Source organism: Phyllopteryx taeniolatus, chromosome 3 (genome assembly GCF_024500385.1).
Source record: "Phyllopteryx taeniolatus isolate TA_2022b chromosome 3, UOR_Ptae_1.2, whole genome shotgun sequence".
In the NCBI taxonomy this organism is placed as follows: Eukaryota; Metazoa; Chordata; class Actinopteri; order Syngnathiformes; family Syngnathidae; genus Phyllopteryx; species Phyllopteryx taeniolatus.
This window is the reverse complement of record NC_084504.1, coordinates 17,733,792-17,752,232: the sequence shown is the minus strand read 5'-3', so window position 1 is coordinate 17,752,232 and position 18,441 is coordinate 17,733,792. Positions and strand designations below refer to the sequence as shown.

Below are 18,441 nucleotides of genomic sequence, written 5' to 3'. Positions count from 1 at the left end.
ACTGGGCCGAAGGTTCACCATCCAACAAGACAGTGACCCTAAGCACACAGCTAAAATAAGGAAAGCGTGGCTTCAGAACAACTCTGTGACTGTTCTTGAATGGCCCAGCCAGAGCCCTGACTTAAACCCAATTGAGCATCTCTGGAGAGACCTAAAAATGGCTGTCCCCCAACGCTCACCATCCAACCTGACAGAAATAGAGAGGAACTGCAAGGAGGAATGGCAGAGGATCCCCAAATCCAGGTGTGAAAAAACCTCAAAAGGGTGCTTCTACTAAATACTGAGCAAAGGGTCTGAATACTTATGGCTGTGTAATATTTCAGTTTTTCTTTTTTACTAAATCTACAAAAATTTCAACAATTCCGTTTGTTTTCTGTCAATACGGGGTGTTGTGTGTACATTAATGTGGGAAAAAATTAACTTAAATGATTTTAGCAAATGGCTGCAATATAAAAAAGAGTGAAACATTTAAAGGGGTCTGAATACTTTCCGTACCCACTGTATATATATAAACAGTTTCCTTAAGCTACTTAAACAACAAAATCTGTAGAAAACAATTCTCCAATGAATTCTTCATCTGTCTGGAATGAACAGGTGAATTGTAATTGGACAACAGCACTAAGGGAGCATCTCTTTCAGGGTGGCAAGTGGTCACATGAGGCTTCCCACACTCAAGGCGACAAGCGGACCTGTCTTGTTCAGACGTTAACTATTGGTGGCATTTGGCTGACCCAGATTAGTGCGTTATTGCGTGTGTGTTTGTGTGAGTGCAGGCAGAGCAGCTCATGGTGTCATCACGCAGGTCTGAAGAGACAACGTATTGATCAGTTAACATTATCCCGTCCGTCTCTTTGTAAGGCTGGACTTGTCCTCGTGCTTTGCCTTTAAGAAATTGGAATGGAATTGCCAAAAATGAATTAATATAGAAAACAAGGTCTGAATAGTTTGAGAGTGCAGCATTGAGAAGGGGGATGACCTTGTAAGTTCCATTGAGAAGACCAAGTATTCATAAAGTTTGTCCAATTCTAAGTAACAGTGTACCGGTATTATTGTGTGTACTTAAATTGAGTATTTCAAAGCAATAAAACATGTATCTAGGTCAAGGACAAAGTGTTTTATAGTTTATAGAAAGGCTGAAATTCAAGCATCATTTTTGCTTTTCCTCGTACCCCTCCCACTCTTGTGAGTGTGTTGGCGTAGGAGTGTGCACTTAGCTAAAAGCATCAGCGTGTTTAGGACCTTTCCTTTACACAGGTACCCCCACCCCGCGCCTCCATTTCTTCATCACTCTCTCATTCCTCCCTCACTTCCAGAGGCCTCTTAATCACTTCGTTCATCTCTTTAAGTGGGTTTTTATGGGGGGCCATCTGGCCAAGGTGGTGCGTTTGTGAAAGTGTCCGTCTGTGTGTGATTACGAGCACGTGTGTTCACATGGCTGTGTGTCTGTGTCTTTCTAGACAGATGTTGCACTTAACTTTTCAAAATGGCAGAGGTGGCGTAGTGGCAGCCCCTAAACGTTTTAAGTGTGTGCTACATCTCACATAAGCAAGCCTCGGGGAGGGAAGAGGAGTGTGTTCGTTTAGTTGCAGGTTTTGTTTTTTTAAATGATGGTGGTGGAATTCAAGATGCTGCAGTGTCACATTCATTCCACAGAAAAGTCCTCTCGCTCTACTGCCAGATTTAGCGCTTCCATTGGCATGTGCACAGCTGTGATCAGTATGCACATGCAAAGGAGCGATGGCATCGTCTCACAAGCGGCGTTTCTCTCTCATGCCCACGGTTCTGTCTCCCACCCATCCCGAGGGTGAAAACAGCCACTGTGACAGTTTTGCCCCAGGCATTGGCGCCAGTGGAGCGGCCCGCAGTTACCTCCTGTCCCGCACGATGTCATCTGCCTGCCCTTGGGTTCCGGTATGACAGTTGTCTCCGTCTTTTCATCTTTCCACACCTGCAAGGTGTGTCTTCCTAGTGAACATCCAGTCATCTGTGTTCCTCTTTATCCCCCCCGCCCCCCACCACGAAAGCTGGTGCCATTGTGGTGGTGTTGGATTTTTTTCACGTGCTGCCGCCAGCGCTCCCCGCGGCCTCTGCAAGACAAGGCTGTTACTGCCCCTGGGACCACCGGCCGAAGCGGCTCTTCCTCCAAACAAATTTGCTGAAACTTTATCTGCAATTGGGCCCCGAATTTGAAGCAAATAGAGGCAGCTTTGTGAGGCTCGGGGAACGGCGAGGGCAGCGAGCCGGGCGTTGTCGGGGGAGGCAGGGGAAATGATACTGGGTGCTTTTATGTCAGGCAAAGTAGGACTCTTATCAGGAAGAGAGCCCGGACAAGGGAGCTACTTCTAGAGGAAACTGGAGCACCTATCACCTGCTTTGCATTTAGATAAAAATTCACCCTGCTGAAATAAAAAAGGCAAAAAGCAAAGACAGGTGCAGAAGCATCTGTTGGTGTGTATGCACATCTTGCACACATGCACACCACACAGCAGAGAAGTCAGTGGTGTGCAGTGTGCACACCACTCCAGGTCTCTTTAAATTGTTCCTTTGACTCCTCTTCAAAGAAGCTGTCTTAACTTTTCAAACTTTCACCTTTGCTCACAGCAAGGGACAACTCTGAACGATTTACTTTAACATTTTACTGCTCTCATCATTTGATAGTTGAAATATAGTGGCAAGACTGACACAGAAAATCAAGTCAGAGTTTAATCACCAGAGATAAAGACTCATGAATGACAAAAATGTTGGAGCACCTTTGTAAAGCGTGCAAGTGTGAATTTGCAGCTTTGTGGCATTTAAACTGTACAAAAGTCATCAGATTTGCCTATAACGTCATAAAAGTAAATGACAATCAGTTAAGAGCATTTGGCTTTCTTTTTGGACAAGGAGTACAAGAAACGCTGCTGCGTTCCGCAGACGTACAGCAGGGGGCAGTCAAGTACCACTGAATGATACTCGGGGAGGACTGGTCCAGAGCAGGACACAGTCTCTCTTCCCCCCAACCCCCTCTCCAGTTAAATCAAACTTAACAGGACTTCTACTTGCTATCTGGCAACACTTACTGCCAGCATGGAAAATGATGTAAGAGAGATAAAGGCGACCTCTGAAATCCAAACTTTGGTTTCACTCCACTGAGACAGAACAGGAGAAAAGTTTGCCTGGTGTGTGGTTAATGTAAGCCAAAGTACTGAATATTACCCTCCCACAGTGCCGCGGCTCAGAGCCGCTAGGACGCGGGCTGTGTTTTGAAACAAATAACGCAGGCTCCAGTTCTCCATGAGCACTGACTGCTTGAATAAAACATTTGGACTTTTCAGTGTTGTTGACATCCTTTTGTGTTCAGGGGATTCCTTAATATTGAAGCACGCATCAAAGAATTATGGAATCCAACTGCAGGGACTGTCAAAAACAATTAGATTATTGATTTTTGCCTCTTGTTAGTCCAGCCAAAATTACCCCACAATGATTTTGCTTTTGTAATGTTTGTTATAGTCCATTTTGGTTACATCTGATTTCTAAATAAAGAAATAATATAACATTATAATTGATTTTAAATGACTTAGCATTGAAGTATACTGTTACTTATTTGCAGCTTTGTGGCATTTAAACTGTACAAAAGTCATCAGATTTGCCTATAACGTCATAAAACTAAAACTAAATGACAATCAGTTTAGAGCATTTGGCTTTCTTTTTGGACAAGGAGTACAAGAAATGTAAAATCTAAATATTTCTTTCTTAAAATTGCTCAAACAGCACATCATTTGTAAATAATCACATAATGTGATTAAATGTAAGTTATGAATCATATACAATCTTGTTTTATTACTTTCTCAGCTCACTCTGTATTTTCTATAGAACAAATAATTTGACAGTATATATAGATGTGCATTAATTTGATGATAGTCCTGATAATAACTTTTGATTAAATTGTAATAAGAAATATTGTGTGCATTCTATTTAACTATTCAATATTATCTGGAAAGATTTGATAAGCACAAACATACAAACTATATTTATTTAAACAATTGTTTGCACTGTAGTGTAGAAAATAAACTATTCTCCCAACCGCATTAATGTAAGAATGAGAGCGGAGATAGGTGTCTCTCTTGTACGCGTGGTATCACAATAAACCATCACAGACGGCTCGTATAATGTCCACGGCCACAAAGAGTCATCTTCAAATGACTCCGATATATGGAAATTGACTTTCCATTTACCCCCTTTTTCTGGTTTGATCATCACGTCTTCGTGATGTTTTTGTTTTTCCTCTGCCTTTTTGTGGTCACTGGCATCCACAGCGGGCTCCTTCCCACTCCCTCATCCCCAGGCGAAGAGCATGCAATGTAGCGTAGGGACCGATGGGGGGTGCCTGTGATGGACCAGTCTCGCTGGAAAGGTTCAGGCACTGCAGGGCCACCGTTAACCAGCCGCGGGCCACAGAGACGGACGGGGCAGGGCCGTCCGCTTCTGAGCCTGGGTGTCTGGTGGTTGCTCCAGCTGCCCGTCACAATGTGGCCCTCAGCTACGATAACCAAATGGAAGAGAAATGAGACGGTGACCACAGGTTAACAGCCTCAAGCAAAGCAGTTTTTATTTTATTTTTTGAAAATATAAATATTAAAGAAGGTTTCAAGATTTGAGGCAAACATCAGGATAGTAAGGTGCACTTTGTCTGATTCCAACAGTGAACATTATGACATACTAAATATATTTCTCTTCATAAAATGTTTAGCCAGCACTACTATTTATTGTTGTATATTTATAACATGAATAGTGTCTGAAGATGCTTGTAATCGTGTGTTTATTTATAGCTTCTACCAGAACAGGTTGAAAACAAGAAAGCGCCTTTGTTTGTTTTAGTAAAGTCACGGCGTTTCATTAGACATGTATTAATTAATGTTACTGATTTTACAGTCTTGATACTTTGTAGGAAGTTGAATAATTTTAGAATGTTTGCAGAAAATATGTTAGTTTGTGTTAGGTGCATTGCTGAGCGCTGCACTGACAAATGACTTGGTGTGTATTTTTTTTTGAGTGAAGAGAAGTGGTCCTGTTGCTTTAAAATGATGGCTCCATTAATGATTGCAATTTGTTTTTTTTTTAGGTTGTTTTTTAGGAATTTTCCTACCCCAGTGTGTTAGATACGCACGTTCTAAGTTGGTTCTAAATGAGACAGAAAAGTTGTTCCTTTTGGGACGCAGTATTTGTTTATTGGACATCAGCAGTTTTATATTTATATGAAAAATACATTAGTTGTGACCATTCTTGAAAAATGTTATCTTTAATTCATGCTTAGTTTGTTTTTGCTTAATTTCACATTCAGTTTTTTTTTTCATCCCCATCAATATGAGTTGGATATGAGTTTCCAAACTTTTCTGTGATAAAGAAGAGATTTTTTGTTGTTGTTGTTGTTCAGATTCCAAGATTCATGTGTTTATGTGTGGGTGGGTGCAAAGAAAATTATATACTGACGGCTGAGCCATGAATGTGTCTGTGTTTTGGCCGACTCCTATATTTGAACAGAATTACATGCACATGCTCTCTTTTTGAGAATAGAATAGAATAAGCCTGTATTAGTACAACAATTAGGGAACTTTAGTTTTATAGCAAATTGAATGGTAGTGGAACTGGAACACAAGGATAAGAATATGAACACACGCACACACAAAACTATCTAAATATATCTGTCTATATATTTACAATCAAGCAATGAAAATGAGAGTCAGTGGCATATATGACAACTGTACATTTATGTACTGTATAACATTCTAGCTTGACGACTCAATATTTGTATAAATGGCACATTGATCAATCTGTAGTATATCAGGTTCAGTGAAAATGTTCTCATATAAGATGTTTTTTTCAAAATGTATGAATTACATTTCCACAATTTCAGTGATTGTCATTTCATTTTCACAAATTATGATTTTTTTAACATTTTCACAGAATATCCCATTTGCATTAAGCTAAAATGCCGGTATGAACGGACTACTTTCACTCTTAATACAAAGCCACCATAAAATAACCAGCCCCCTGTCATTAGCAATTTCTCTTTCCCACAGAGACTAAAAAGACTTGTCAAGGCCAGAATGCCGGGTTTTTATCAAAGGTTAATTTTCAGACAGTGCCTTACTTGTTTGGTGATGAGAGGGGAGGCACAGAGGTTGTGGTTTTGGCAGCTGGAGTGTAGAGGCGAGCCATGCTAGTTTTAGTTGGGGTATTGCGGCTTGGAGTGACAGGGTTAGGGACTCAGGGTGTGGCCGGTGTGAGGTCAGATGCTGGGGTTTCAGAGGTTTAGTGAGGAAGGGTCAGAAACGATCAATGACCTCAGCCCATGGGATGATTGGCATAAAGGAAAAAGATTCTGACGGCTCGTACTCATCTTCCACATCGTCCTCCTCCTCTGCTCAAGGCCCAACAGAGCCTTGAGGGTCAGGGTGTTGAACCCGGGCTCAGTGCCACCCGGCCTGCACCTTTGTTAACAGCACCGTCTTATTTTTACACTTTGCTCCATGGAGGTTATGGTTCTGCATATGAATGTGCGCCGTTTCTAATCGCACATATGGTCCGCACGCATTCTCGTGTGATTGCCTCGAGAGGCTCGAACGTAAACACTTCTTGCCGCTCTGTTCACATTCTCACTTTCCATCGAGTAATACTTTTTGTATTTTCTTTTTCATTCTAGCTCTTTGTCGTACTCGTCTGGAACTTCGAACTCTATATGATTCCGCTGGCTTTGTTGCTGCCCTTGGCCTGGAACTACATTCTCATCACGTCGGGCAAGGATACAAGACAAGATGTGGTGAGTGCGACCTCTGTAAGCTCGCCGATATCCCTCCGCCTCTCTTTCATTCCACTGTAAAAGCCTCTTTGCAGGGCACACAATGCACCGTTAAAACTGTAACGCCATTATTTTATGGGGACATGGCTCTCTTGTCTCTTTCACAATATTATCACATTTAAGTATACTTGTACAAGATTAGATATACTTAAATCATACTTAACCATTCTGCAACTGAGTATAACCAGTAGAATGTATAACCCAAAAGACAGCATTTGAATAGAAACAATTAAGAGGAACATGCTACACAGGCATTTAAAATGCAATTTTTGGATTAAAATGCAACTGTAAAATGTATGCAAATGTAGAAATAAATGTATGTATTATTTTAGGACACAAAAAAAAATCCCTCTGTGCAATCTCGCATTTCTCATTTTGCCATCTTTGAGCCTAAGAAAGGGAAGGGAATAATAGGCAGTTACCTTGAGCTACGTTACGCCACTTACCTGGTGGTTTATTCATTTAATTCATGTATTTTTATCTCTTCTACCAATTAAATAATGTCAAAGCAATGTAATGGGAAACAGACATGTTTTAATCATGGTCGGGCAGATTTCGGGAGAGGAGAGAGTGAAAGCGAGAGTAGGACTACAGAGTGAGCGTGAACAATGAAGTGATTAATTTTAATAAGTGTCTTCTCTGAGTCAAACTTGGAAATAACCAGGTGACAGATCGGATATTCACTTGCTTCACTTCACTTGTTTTCATAGATGCATTTTTTTTTTTTTTACCCTTTTAAAGATCATTTTGGTTGAATGGGGCTCAAAACTAATTTACACTTTTTAATTGTAATGAACAATGCATTATTCCATTTTATGATAAATTTACAAAATATGCACCTTAGAATTACATGGCCTAACTAATCTCAGATTACTCTTATTTATATATAATGTCTATGTACAGCAAAAAAGAATGTTCTTTTAATAAATTTAAATTAGTTTATACTTCATAATTTACTTTGCAACCTCCATATTGTTGTTTCAGACCAAAGTTCACAACCCTCTCTGTTGAACAAAACTACCCTTGAAATTGTGAATGGCACTTTTCTTTTCTTTTAGAGAATCAGTTGTACTTGCCTGTAGATGGCGACATTGCTTGACAAAAAAAAGGATCCCCCCCCTCCACATACCCCAGACCGAAACCCTGCATGATGATTTGTTCTCCCTACCTGCAAGCTATTTATCCCACTCTAATGATAGTCCTCTTCCACGCTCATCCTAATTAAAACGAGACAACAGAGGTTATACATTCTTGTACGTTCCACTTACTTCACGTATGAGTAAGTGCGTGCAACTCCCACTTGATGCAGAATGGCTTTTCTCTCCTCTTTGAAAGCGACTATTGCGCCTCAAGTGTCACAGCAATTGGTTGGGAAATTAAAACATGTTGATACTGTTGTAGTGAGGTGAGTGCCTCTTAGGACTGCAATTGATTTCTGTTTGGTTTTAAAATGATTTTTTTTTGTCAGATTTGATATCTAACCTTTCATTTAAAACCCAGTATAATATTAAGAGAGATAAAGTTTTGTGTCTGGGTACGACACATCCATGAGGGCTAGTGTTGACATGCAAGGTTGTATAGGTTCCAGAAATATATTTTGTACAGCTGTAAATGTCCAGTTGGATATTTACACGTATGTGTGAGTCATTCAAGAGAGTCCAAGGCACTCTTGTGTATGGGAACATTAAACATAGTGTATTCACCAGAATGAGATGTAATTATGTTAAAAATGAGCAAGTCCTGTGTAGTTTTTGCACGATTTTCAGATTCAAGTAAGATGAATTGCTCTATTTACAGTATTTGTGCTGTGAACGTTACATACAATAGGCTAGTAACTGTGAATAAAAATGTTCTGCATGCTGCACATGCATTGCACACGTGTCCCATGAGTCTTGTCCCTATTCGTTCCCGACACTACAGTGATAGTGTACGATGTATGCGGTTTTCTCTTTATCAAGCTAAAGTCATGGTTTCCTTTCCATTCTTGGCAGATAAATGAAACAAATAGAAAAGAAGACAAAGGGAAGAAGCATTTTAATTGAAAGAACACACCAAGTGATTGTGCTGAGCCCAGCTAGGGTCAGCATCCGGAGCGCTGTGGTTTTCCAAAAGTCTGGGGTGAGGGTAATGCCAAGGCAATGTGTGTTAAACTCTTGGAGAGAGAACACAAACAAAAAACGTATACGCTTGAGTCCAGACTTCCTAATCAGCTGAAGGGCCTTGATTCATCTGATGGGTTCAATGTGAGGACCCTTCTCCTATTTTACACCACAACGCGGCCCTTAGCCCTTCCTCCCGCAGATAAACAAATACTCTGCATATTGCATTTCACCACTAAGAGTCACTGCCTGTTGTGTGCTTACATGCTGCCTCACAAACAGATCTCACCACTCCTTACCCTCGCCCCAACCTTGACCAGTACCTGCTAAGCAGTTGCAGCACCCTCAGAACAGCGATTAAAGGAAGCGACGCACTAGCGAGGTCGCTGACCTCCTCTCTTATCATGTAGCACTCTGACCTTTGAATTCTGACTCCTCGACACCGTTACCTGACTTGCATGTCTTGCCACAACATGACCTCTGAAACAAACAACTAAACTAAAGGAGAGGAAGACCTTTTAAGCTTTCTTGACTTCATGTATTGTGATGCTCAAGCAAACCTCTCTGCATTTGTGTCTCCTGTAGCTGGAAAGTGGAAGAAGCCCTTAATTAATCACATGACCTTCTGCTCCCTTTCTCCATGAAGTTTTGAAACCTGCACCGGTTCAGGGTTTATATTTAATTCAAACATGTTATACCACTAACTGCCAGTAGGCAAGGCTTGCTCAACAAGAAGGCAATCAGCACTGTGTCAAGATTCTAAGTAGCGCACTTTTATGTGGGGACAATAGCCTCACACAAAATAATAAATTCCCACAGTATCTACTGTTTTCAACATCAGACAATAACACCAGCCATGAAAAGAGCAGCAGTATATGGCAACTGTACATGTACAGTGAGTACGGAAAGTATTCAGACCCCCTTAAATTTTTCACTCTTTGTTTTATTGCAACCATTTGCTAAAATCATTTAAGTTATTTTTTCCCCTCATTAATGTACACACAGCACCCCATATTGACAGAAAAAAACGAAATTGTTGAAATAAACAGATTTATTAAAAAAGAAAAACTGACCCTTTGCTATGACATTCATATATTTAACTCGGGTACTGTCCATTTCTTCTGATCATCCTTGAGATGGTTCTACACCTTCAGCTGTGTTCGGGTATACTGATTGGACTTGATTAGGAAAGCCACACACCTGTCTATATATGACCTTACAGCTCACAGTGCATGTCAGAGCAAATGGGAATCATGAGGTCAAAGGAACTGCCTGAAGAGCTCAGAGACAGAATTGTGGCAAGGCACAGATCTGGCCAAGGTTACAGAAACGTTTCTGCTGCAAGATTCCTAAGAGCACAGTGGCCTCCATAATCCTTACATGGAAGACGTTTGGGACGATCAGAACCCTTCCTAGAGCTGGCCGTCTTGCCAAACTGAGCAATCAGGGGAGAAGAGCCTTGGTGAGAGAGGTAAAGAAGAACCCAAAGATCACTGTAGCTGAGCTCCAGAGATGCAGTCGGAAGATGAGAGAAAGTTCTCGAAAGTCAACCATCACTGCAGCCCTCCACCAGTCAAGCCTTTATGGCAGAGTGGCCCGACGGAAGCCTCTCCTCAGTGCAAGACACATGAAAGCCCGCATGGAGTTTGCTAAAAAAACACCTGAAGGACTCCAAGATGCTGAGAAATAATATTCTCTGGTCTGATGAGACCAAGATAGAACCTTTTGGCCTAAATTCTAAGCGGTATGTGTGGAGAAAACCAGGCCCTGCTCATCACCTGTAAAATACAGTCCCAACAGTGAAGCATGGTGGTGGCAGCATCATGCTGTGGGGGTGTTTTTTCAGCTGCAGGGACACGGAGACTGGTTGCGATCGAAGGAAAGATGAATGCGGCCAAGTACAGGCATGTCCTGGACGAAAACCTTCTTCGGAGTGCTCTGGACCTCAGACTGGGCCGAAGGTTCACCTTCCAACAAGACAATGACCCTAAGCACACAGCTAATATAACAAAGGACTGCCTTCAGAACAACTCCGTGACTGTTCTTGAATGGCCCAGCCAGAGCCTGACTAAACCCAATTGAGCATCTCTGGAGAGACCTGAAAATGGCAGTCCACCAACGTTCACCATCCAACCTGACAGAACTGGAGAGGATCTTCAAGGAGGAATGGCAGAGGATCCGCAAATCCAGGTGTGAAAAACATCATTCCAAAAAGACATGGCTGTATTAGCTCAAAAGGGTGCTTCTACTAAATACTGAGCAAAGGGTCTGCAAAAATTTGAACAATTCTGTCTTTTTTTCTGTCAATATGGGGTGCTGTGTGTACATTAATGAGGAAATAAATGAACTTTGCTAAAAAATGAACTTTGTTATATTGCAGCCATTTTAGCAAATGGCTGCAATATAACAAAGCGTGAACAATTAAAAAATGTAAATGTATATATCTCACACACACATAACATAACATAAATAGGGATGCACTGATATGACTTTTTTTTCAGACCGACTACAAGTTGAAGTACTTAGATTTAATTTAAGCACTCGCCAATAATGCCATTACATCTTGCAATTATGATGAAAATGTTTTATTTGAATCCAATATTGTATATAAACACAAACCAGCAACCTTTCTTGAATGTGGCATAGATTTCACTCGACGTGCCACAGTACAGGGCGTCCTCCGTCTGCTTTCAACGAGCATGATTGTGCCCCAGTACCTAAAGACAAGTCCATAAACACCAAATGCCACGTTAGGTGTGAAAGAACTTGACTACCCCATGCAGATCTCTTCCGTTTACCCAATCCCCGAGATGAACTGTAATGGAGATCCTTAGCCAGGACCTCACAAATGCTTCTGGTCAGAAATTACCATTCCTGATGTATTTGCTCTCCACTCCCTCTTGGTGTAATGGCTAAATTCCCCAATACATTGTTGCACAGAGAGCATTTCTATCCACCATATTTGTGGCTGCTTGCATGAGCATGCACAACGCCCGTTCATTCGACACTCATCCCAGAAGAACCCCCTCCTAGACGTTCCGTTGGCCTAGAAATGCTCATAGCAGATGTTAGAAAGGTGTTAATTGCTGTGCAGACATTCATAGAGGACACATACCGAACACGCTGATGTCTCTTTCTACCACAAGATAAAGCGCAAATAGGTCTCATCACACTGGAGGAACTTCCATTGCTTTCACACCATTGCTTGGATTCACCCATTGAATCTGGCAACCCATTACAGAAAAGAAGACTTATTTTCTATTCGGGAGTGTGGGCCGGTCTACAATTGCCCACTTCACAGCACAGATATGGTGATCTCATCATCCAACCATGGAGGTCTATTTGCAGTTCTGTATAAACGTACTTTGCGCGCAGCGACCTCCCGAACTTGAGAAAATCCTTTTCCTCTTCTGCCATGTCAAAGACTGTCAATGCCCTTCTCGTGCCCCACATTTAAGGGGAACGAGAAGAGCCGCTTTGACTGGACAGGATTGATCACGCCCACACCTGCGCAGACGTCCCTCTTTTAGATGTGGTGGGGTATGCTGGCCCATGAAATTACCAACACCGGGTCTCCTTCTAGTAGAGTTATGCCAAGCGTCATGCCATATTTATGTCACTCACAAAAATAGAGCCCCAAGTGTTCTTTATAGCTAACAGAGTTACGTACCAGTTCCGGCAAAACCTATGAAACACTACTAGGTGTCAATGTCGCTCTACAAACACCCAATTAGTTGCTCTCCTTAAGTATTTGTAAGATTTCGTCAAGGTGTTTTATTATTCAGTTGTTTTATACGTCTATGACAAAGAAGAATGTAAACTGTTATTTTCGACAGTGCCTGTGCAGTTCATAAAGGTTTCAGGATGGGGCAATTTGTTTCTGGAACAAATTAAAAGTGCACAACAGATTTTGTTGAACTTTGGCGACTCCATTGTAATGTGCATCTAATCCATGCAGCCGTACTTGCACAAGTTTTGTGTTTACCTTCTTGACTGTGAACCAGTCAGTGTGACAGCAGTGTATTTCTAATTTGGAAGTCAGTAATAATGTATAGCTTTGTATCATTTGAGAACAAGACTTCATAGCCATTTTTATCTAGTCTATTTTCACCCCAAGCTATCATCTCAGAAAAACCCAGTGTCTTTAAACACACTGTGCCTTGACATCTGCCCTCATTAAGAGACCTGCACAACACAGGTACAGCAAGTAAATATTATAAGAAAACCAGGAGGAAAAAAAGGAAACAGCCTATTAGAGTCACACCTCCACTTTCCCGGATAGAAACGGCAACTCTGAAAAGTAAATGAATGTCGAAAAAGAGGATGGAGTGGGAGCAGGAGACGGGAAAAGAGGCATTGGGAGGGATGGGGCGACAGAGGAAGAGGAGGAGGAATGCGGCGGCGGATGGCAGGCGCTCCTCAGCGGAGAGTCAGACATGGCATTTGGTGACAGGTGACAAAATCAAAAGGTCATGTCACTTTTAACTGGGAGTGCCTGTGCCCCACTGATTTCCCTCGTGCCACCCCGACACCGCAACGCTCATCTGGGCTCATCTGGCTGCCTCTCTCTCATTGTGCTAAACTGGCAGAGAGGATGGCAGGCAGAAAGACAGGCGACGAGGAGAGTTTGAAGCGGGACGGGAGCACCGGAAGCATCAGGAACGCCACTGCCGAATCCTCCCAGCCTCCTGTTTCATCATATCTGTGTGTTGCTTTCTCTTCATTTCCATCCATTTGTCTGACTCCCTTCATCACCATGAACCTTTGTGACTGCCTGTGCTCTTTGCAAACGGCAGCTCCTGGTGTCTGCCTCACTTCTAGTTGTTGTTTTGACGATAAAGCGAGCCTGTTGTAGACTTTTCCCTTCAGACGTTGGGCTTAAAGTCGACAGAAAGTGGGCGTTTATACAGTTGATATAACATCTAGTGTGCACTATGTCTATTCCAAGATTGACAAAATATATCAAGACAGTCTCATCAAGAAAAGCCAAAAGGCTTCCGCTAAGCTGAACGGTTCAGTACAGCTTGCCAACATTTGGTTTGAAGCAGCAACCCTGATTTGTCTCAATCAAGGAGTGTGTATAATTTCTCAGAATGGAAACTGCATAAACTATTCAGATAGTGTGACATCACAGCAGCAAACAGTTTTTCAAACCTCCCACAAAGGGCAACAAAGGACAGCAGCTGCAGACATCCAACATCCAACCAACATTTTGTAGCCCTTCGTCTTGACTTGTGGCTTTTTATAATGATACAAGATTTGTTTGAGAAAAGAGGACGTGATGATTCCCCGTTGACCAATCAACAGATGACAGGAGCCTTTTTTTACACAAAGACAATGCGAAATTGCCCCATCACAGTCAAAACGCATCTGGTATTAATTTGTCTTTGCTAGGAATGCCCAGATAACACTTTTTTTTCAGACCGAGTACAAGTGCTTACAGTACATTTGAGTATTCACCCGGACCAAGTAAGTAATGCCATTTCAGCTTGCAATTGTAATGAAAATGTGTTTTAGCTTTATCAAATATTGTTCAAAAACAAACTTTCCTTGAACTTGGGATGGGTTTTACTCAAATATCAGACTTTTTATATAACTTGTCATTACTGACATTTTAATTTACAACAGCATATTTTGTGGCAGTCTTGCCACACATTTCACTTAAATACAGCCTGTGCAACAAGGCATTTCAGTTCTAAAATAAAACTGTGACAGGGGCGGGAGATGGGGCTCGAAAAACTCGGTGCTTGCCGTGCGGCCTGCCGCCGCAACTCCTAGAATGGCTGCCTCTGTCGCCGACAGAGCGGAGTTCATCCATTTTGGATGGCATAATTAATAGATTATACCATTATCCTTATTCACTTAAGTATCTCCATAAGGCCAATATGGCCCCTACTCCACCTGCCAGCGTGATACAGTATATCACGCTGGTAAAGTGGTATCTGTGTCGCAGTATCGGCTGATTTTTACGAGTTCAAGTACGGATGTACAGTCTCCGCATCCCTCGTCTTTGCCTTTTACACAGAAGCCAGCAAAATAGAATATTGCTGACAGTGATTTCATACACTGCAACCCACTATCAGGTGATGGGACTGCATCTGGTGTGATGTATAAAATACTTGTCTCACAATGCCCATTGCTTTCAAAACAAAGTGATTGATGCGTGTCCAACTAAGTTCACACCTATGTTCTACCATTGCAGGATCACCCTACATACAAGTACCATCCGACCTCTGTTTCCAAGGTGAATATTCCTGGAACACCTCATTCTGTGTCTGAATCCATTAAGAAAGATCCACAGCCAGAAAAGAGTTGGAAAAAAGATGGCTTTTACAACCTGTGTAAAAGGGGCTAAATTCTAAGTACTTGATACCCTAACACTGTGGTTGGCACCAAAAGGAAGTATGGCACAGAGTGATTGTTTTAACCAAACTGAACTCTTCTGATAATCGGGAATGGGGTACTGTAATGCACATTATGTTGTCAGCAACGATAAGGAAATATGTCAGCAAATAAGCAATTTGGAAATATGGCTTATATTGAGTTTCTTCACTGGAATAATAAAGGCAGATCCTTGTGTTGCTTTCATTAATATGGAGCCATCCTTAACTTCCAGCCACCCATCCCCCAGTCCCAGTTGTACAGGGGCCTCACCCCAATCTGGCTCCCTGCTGGGTAACCCTGGCTGGGGCAGTGCAGATGGAAGAGGGCCTCCCTCTGAGGGCCGCGCCTCTGACAGCTTGTGAAGGGCCCACATGGGTCAGCCAAGCCCAGCCAGCAGCCCCTTATCAGACTCACATCCCTCCCTCAGTCGGCAAAAGTGTGGCGTAGGCATTACGCATACACAGACACACACGCGCGCCCATAAACTCATGAACAGTGCATACCAAGTAGGGCCTTGAGATCCCCCAGCAAGCAAGTTGGACCAACCTCGGGAGCTGCAGAGGTTAAACCCCCCCCCTAACGTATCAAAGAAGAAATGCAGAGGAGAGATGGAGGGAGGGATGAAGGCATTGGAGAAAAAAGGAGGAGAAAGTATATCTTCATGTTCACTGGAATGTCTGCCTGCCCAGGCATCAATTCCCCCTACGGCTGTCATTGGCAAGGTCAGGCTGGCAGATAGTGGAACTCTGCCTGCTCAGACATAGAATTATTATAATTTTTTTTTTAAACCAAGTTCACTGGCCAGTGTTATTGCATTTAGATACTTTACTATAATCCCCCCCACACCTTTTTTGGTTTATTTTTATTTTTATTTTGTTGCTATTTTGTTTGAGCTCTCTGATTAAAGAAGATTGTCTAAATTAGCTAAAAGCAAATTGCATTTCTTCCCTAAAGAGACACTAGAGGTGCTGTTGTCCAATGAAAAGCTCTGCATGTAAAGAGGAAGTGTTTTTTCAGTTCCAGTGGAGATAGGCCCCTTTAATGTTACATTATTTTTCTTGTACTTTATCCCAAATGTGTAAAAATAGTTTTTTGTGACATTCAGTCAAGCTGTTCCACACGAATTTCATCCAACTATGCCTTTATGGATCTTGCTTGTACTGCACTGAAAGCCAGAAAAGGGCCGTTCCCCCCACCGCACATTGGAAGCAGTCCAAATGTCTTCATAAGATGTTGAATTAAGATTCAGTGACTACTAAGGGTCGGCACAGTGGTAGAGTGGTAAGCATGACTACCTCACAGTTCTAAGGTTTGGGCTTCAAATCTCAGCTCTGACCTTCTAATGTGGAATTTGTATGTTTTCCCTATGCGTGCATGGCTTTTCTCTGTGTACTGCGCCTTCCGCACTAATTCCCAAAACATCCATATCAAAGGGAGAGTTAGCACTTTTTTTCTTTGTAACTCGGCAGTATTACCTGTACATGATAAGTATGATCTGTGAAAAATATCTGCCAATCCTTAGCCCCATTCTGTGCCTTTAATTTCATACACAAGGAACCGCAGCGGCCGAGGAAAAACAAGCACTCAAAGGAAGAAGCCGTGACTTACGATGTACCAAACAGGACAAAATGTTTTTTTTAATTCCCAAATATGCCCTTTAAATTAATGGAATACTTGAAAATTTCCATTGGTCTGAATGTGAGTGTGAATGTTTTTTTGTCTATATGTGCCCTCTGTTTGGCTGATGACCAGTCCAGGATGTACACCGCCAGCTCACCCGTGACCCTAATGAGGACTAGCGCCATAGAGAATGGATGGATGGATGGGTAATTAAGAGTTCAATGCTTTAATGCTGGCACATTAGTGAGATAAAACTAGAACAGAAATGTAATTCTTTTAAATCAGTGTTTTTAGATATTTTCTCATACTTCTCTGGCCTTTTTTTTTTTAAACTCTCAATGTCATTGTGCTCACTTATATTCTTTGTCTATGCTCTATATTATCACCATGTTTGTATGAATTGATGGGGCATGGTGTAATCTGTAAGAGCACCCTGCATCATCCCTGTATTATTTGAATAGGTTTGAATATGTTAATCTCCACCTCTGTCTATATTGAATTCACCAGAACAGCTCTGCAGGCAATGTTAGCTCGCTGCGATCCCGTCAACGGCTTTGGCTTTGAGGCTGCCGCCGCTGTAATGATAGTAATTCAAACAACATGATAATGGGGGGGGGGATAAGCAGCCAAATCATATCATATAGCATACAGGTCTGAGAAAGAGAGAAGGAGTGAGACAAATAGAGAGGAGGATGTTTGGAATTCAGAGGTAATTTATATCCCCCCCTTAGTGAGACAGTAGCTTCAGCGTGTGCGTTTAGCCGTGGCAATCTTCAGGGCAGATGACATGTTCTGTGCCTTTTTATTTATTCATTTTACACCATCTAGTCGCAGGAAACATGACGTCTCTGCGTAACCAGAGGCGATGGAGGAGCGAGCGGAGCGGAGAGCAGAAGGAGACAAACGACTATCATTCTCTCTGTCTCTCTAGGTCATGCTTCTCCAGCTCACTCATGCTCAATCCCTTTGTTTAAAGTTTGGAGTGTGTGCCAGGCGTGCCCCTCTAAAGCCTCTGTGTGGAGGAATCCATTATGTTTGTATTTTGGCACGGATGAAAGGATTTGGGTGGAACCGTGATGACTTTATAAACAGTTATAGCTCATTTGTTTGAGGAGCCAGAAGGCTTTCATATTACAATAACTTTTCAACAAATTTTGCCGCGGCTGAGAACAAGACTTCCTTCTCTGGTATTTATATAACGTAGAACTGAATTTATTTTGTGTGGATGCGAACAGTCAAGCTCATTTGTCAAGGGGGTGACGGCATCTCTGTGAAGTGGGAATTACTCGCCGCGATACAGTTTCAGTAAGGAGTGCCATTCATACACCGCCTCACTTTGCCCCACTGACAGGGAGTTATTGATAGAGCGCATATACACACATGCACAAGTACACGGCGCACTATTGACTCTACCCGCTGCTGTTCTGAACTCCTCTTTGTTTGTGTGGGAAGCTGCATTTACATAAGAGGCTTATGTCAGCTGCCACATAGTTTGCTCAC

At 42.1% G+C, this 18,441-nt stretch overlaps 1 protein-coding gene across 13 annotated transcripts in view; it reads left to right on the top strand.

Moving 5' to 3' along the window:
* Positions 1 to 18,441, top strand: part of mctp1a (multiple C2 domains, transmembrane 1a) — a 135,779-nt gene that overhangs the window by 80,377 nt on the left and 36,961 nt on the right. For 7 of the 13 annotated variants that reach the window (XR_009787694.1, XR_009787693.1, XM_061767249.1 and 4 more), the window contains one exon: positions 6,683 to 6,799. Coding sequence is in view for 8 of the 13 variants with exons in the window: in XM_061767249.1 (XP_061623233.1) it covers positions 6,683 to 6,799 (117 nt within the window). In the remaining 5 variants the exon portion in view is untranslated. Of the gene's footprint in view, positions 1 to 6,682; positions 6,800 to 15,139; positions 15,182 to 18,441 lie in introns of all 13 variants that reach the window. The other 6 variants (XR_009787692.1, XR_009787691.1, XR_009787690.1 and 3 more) reach the window with 1 other exon arrangement.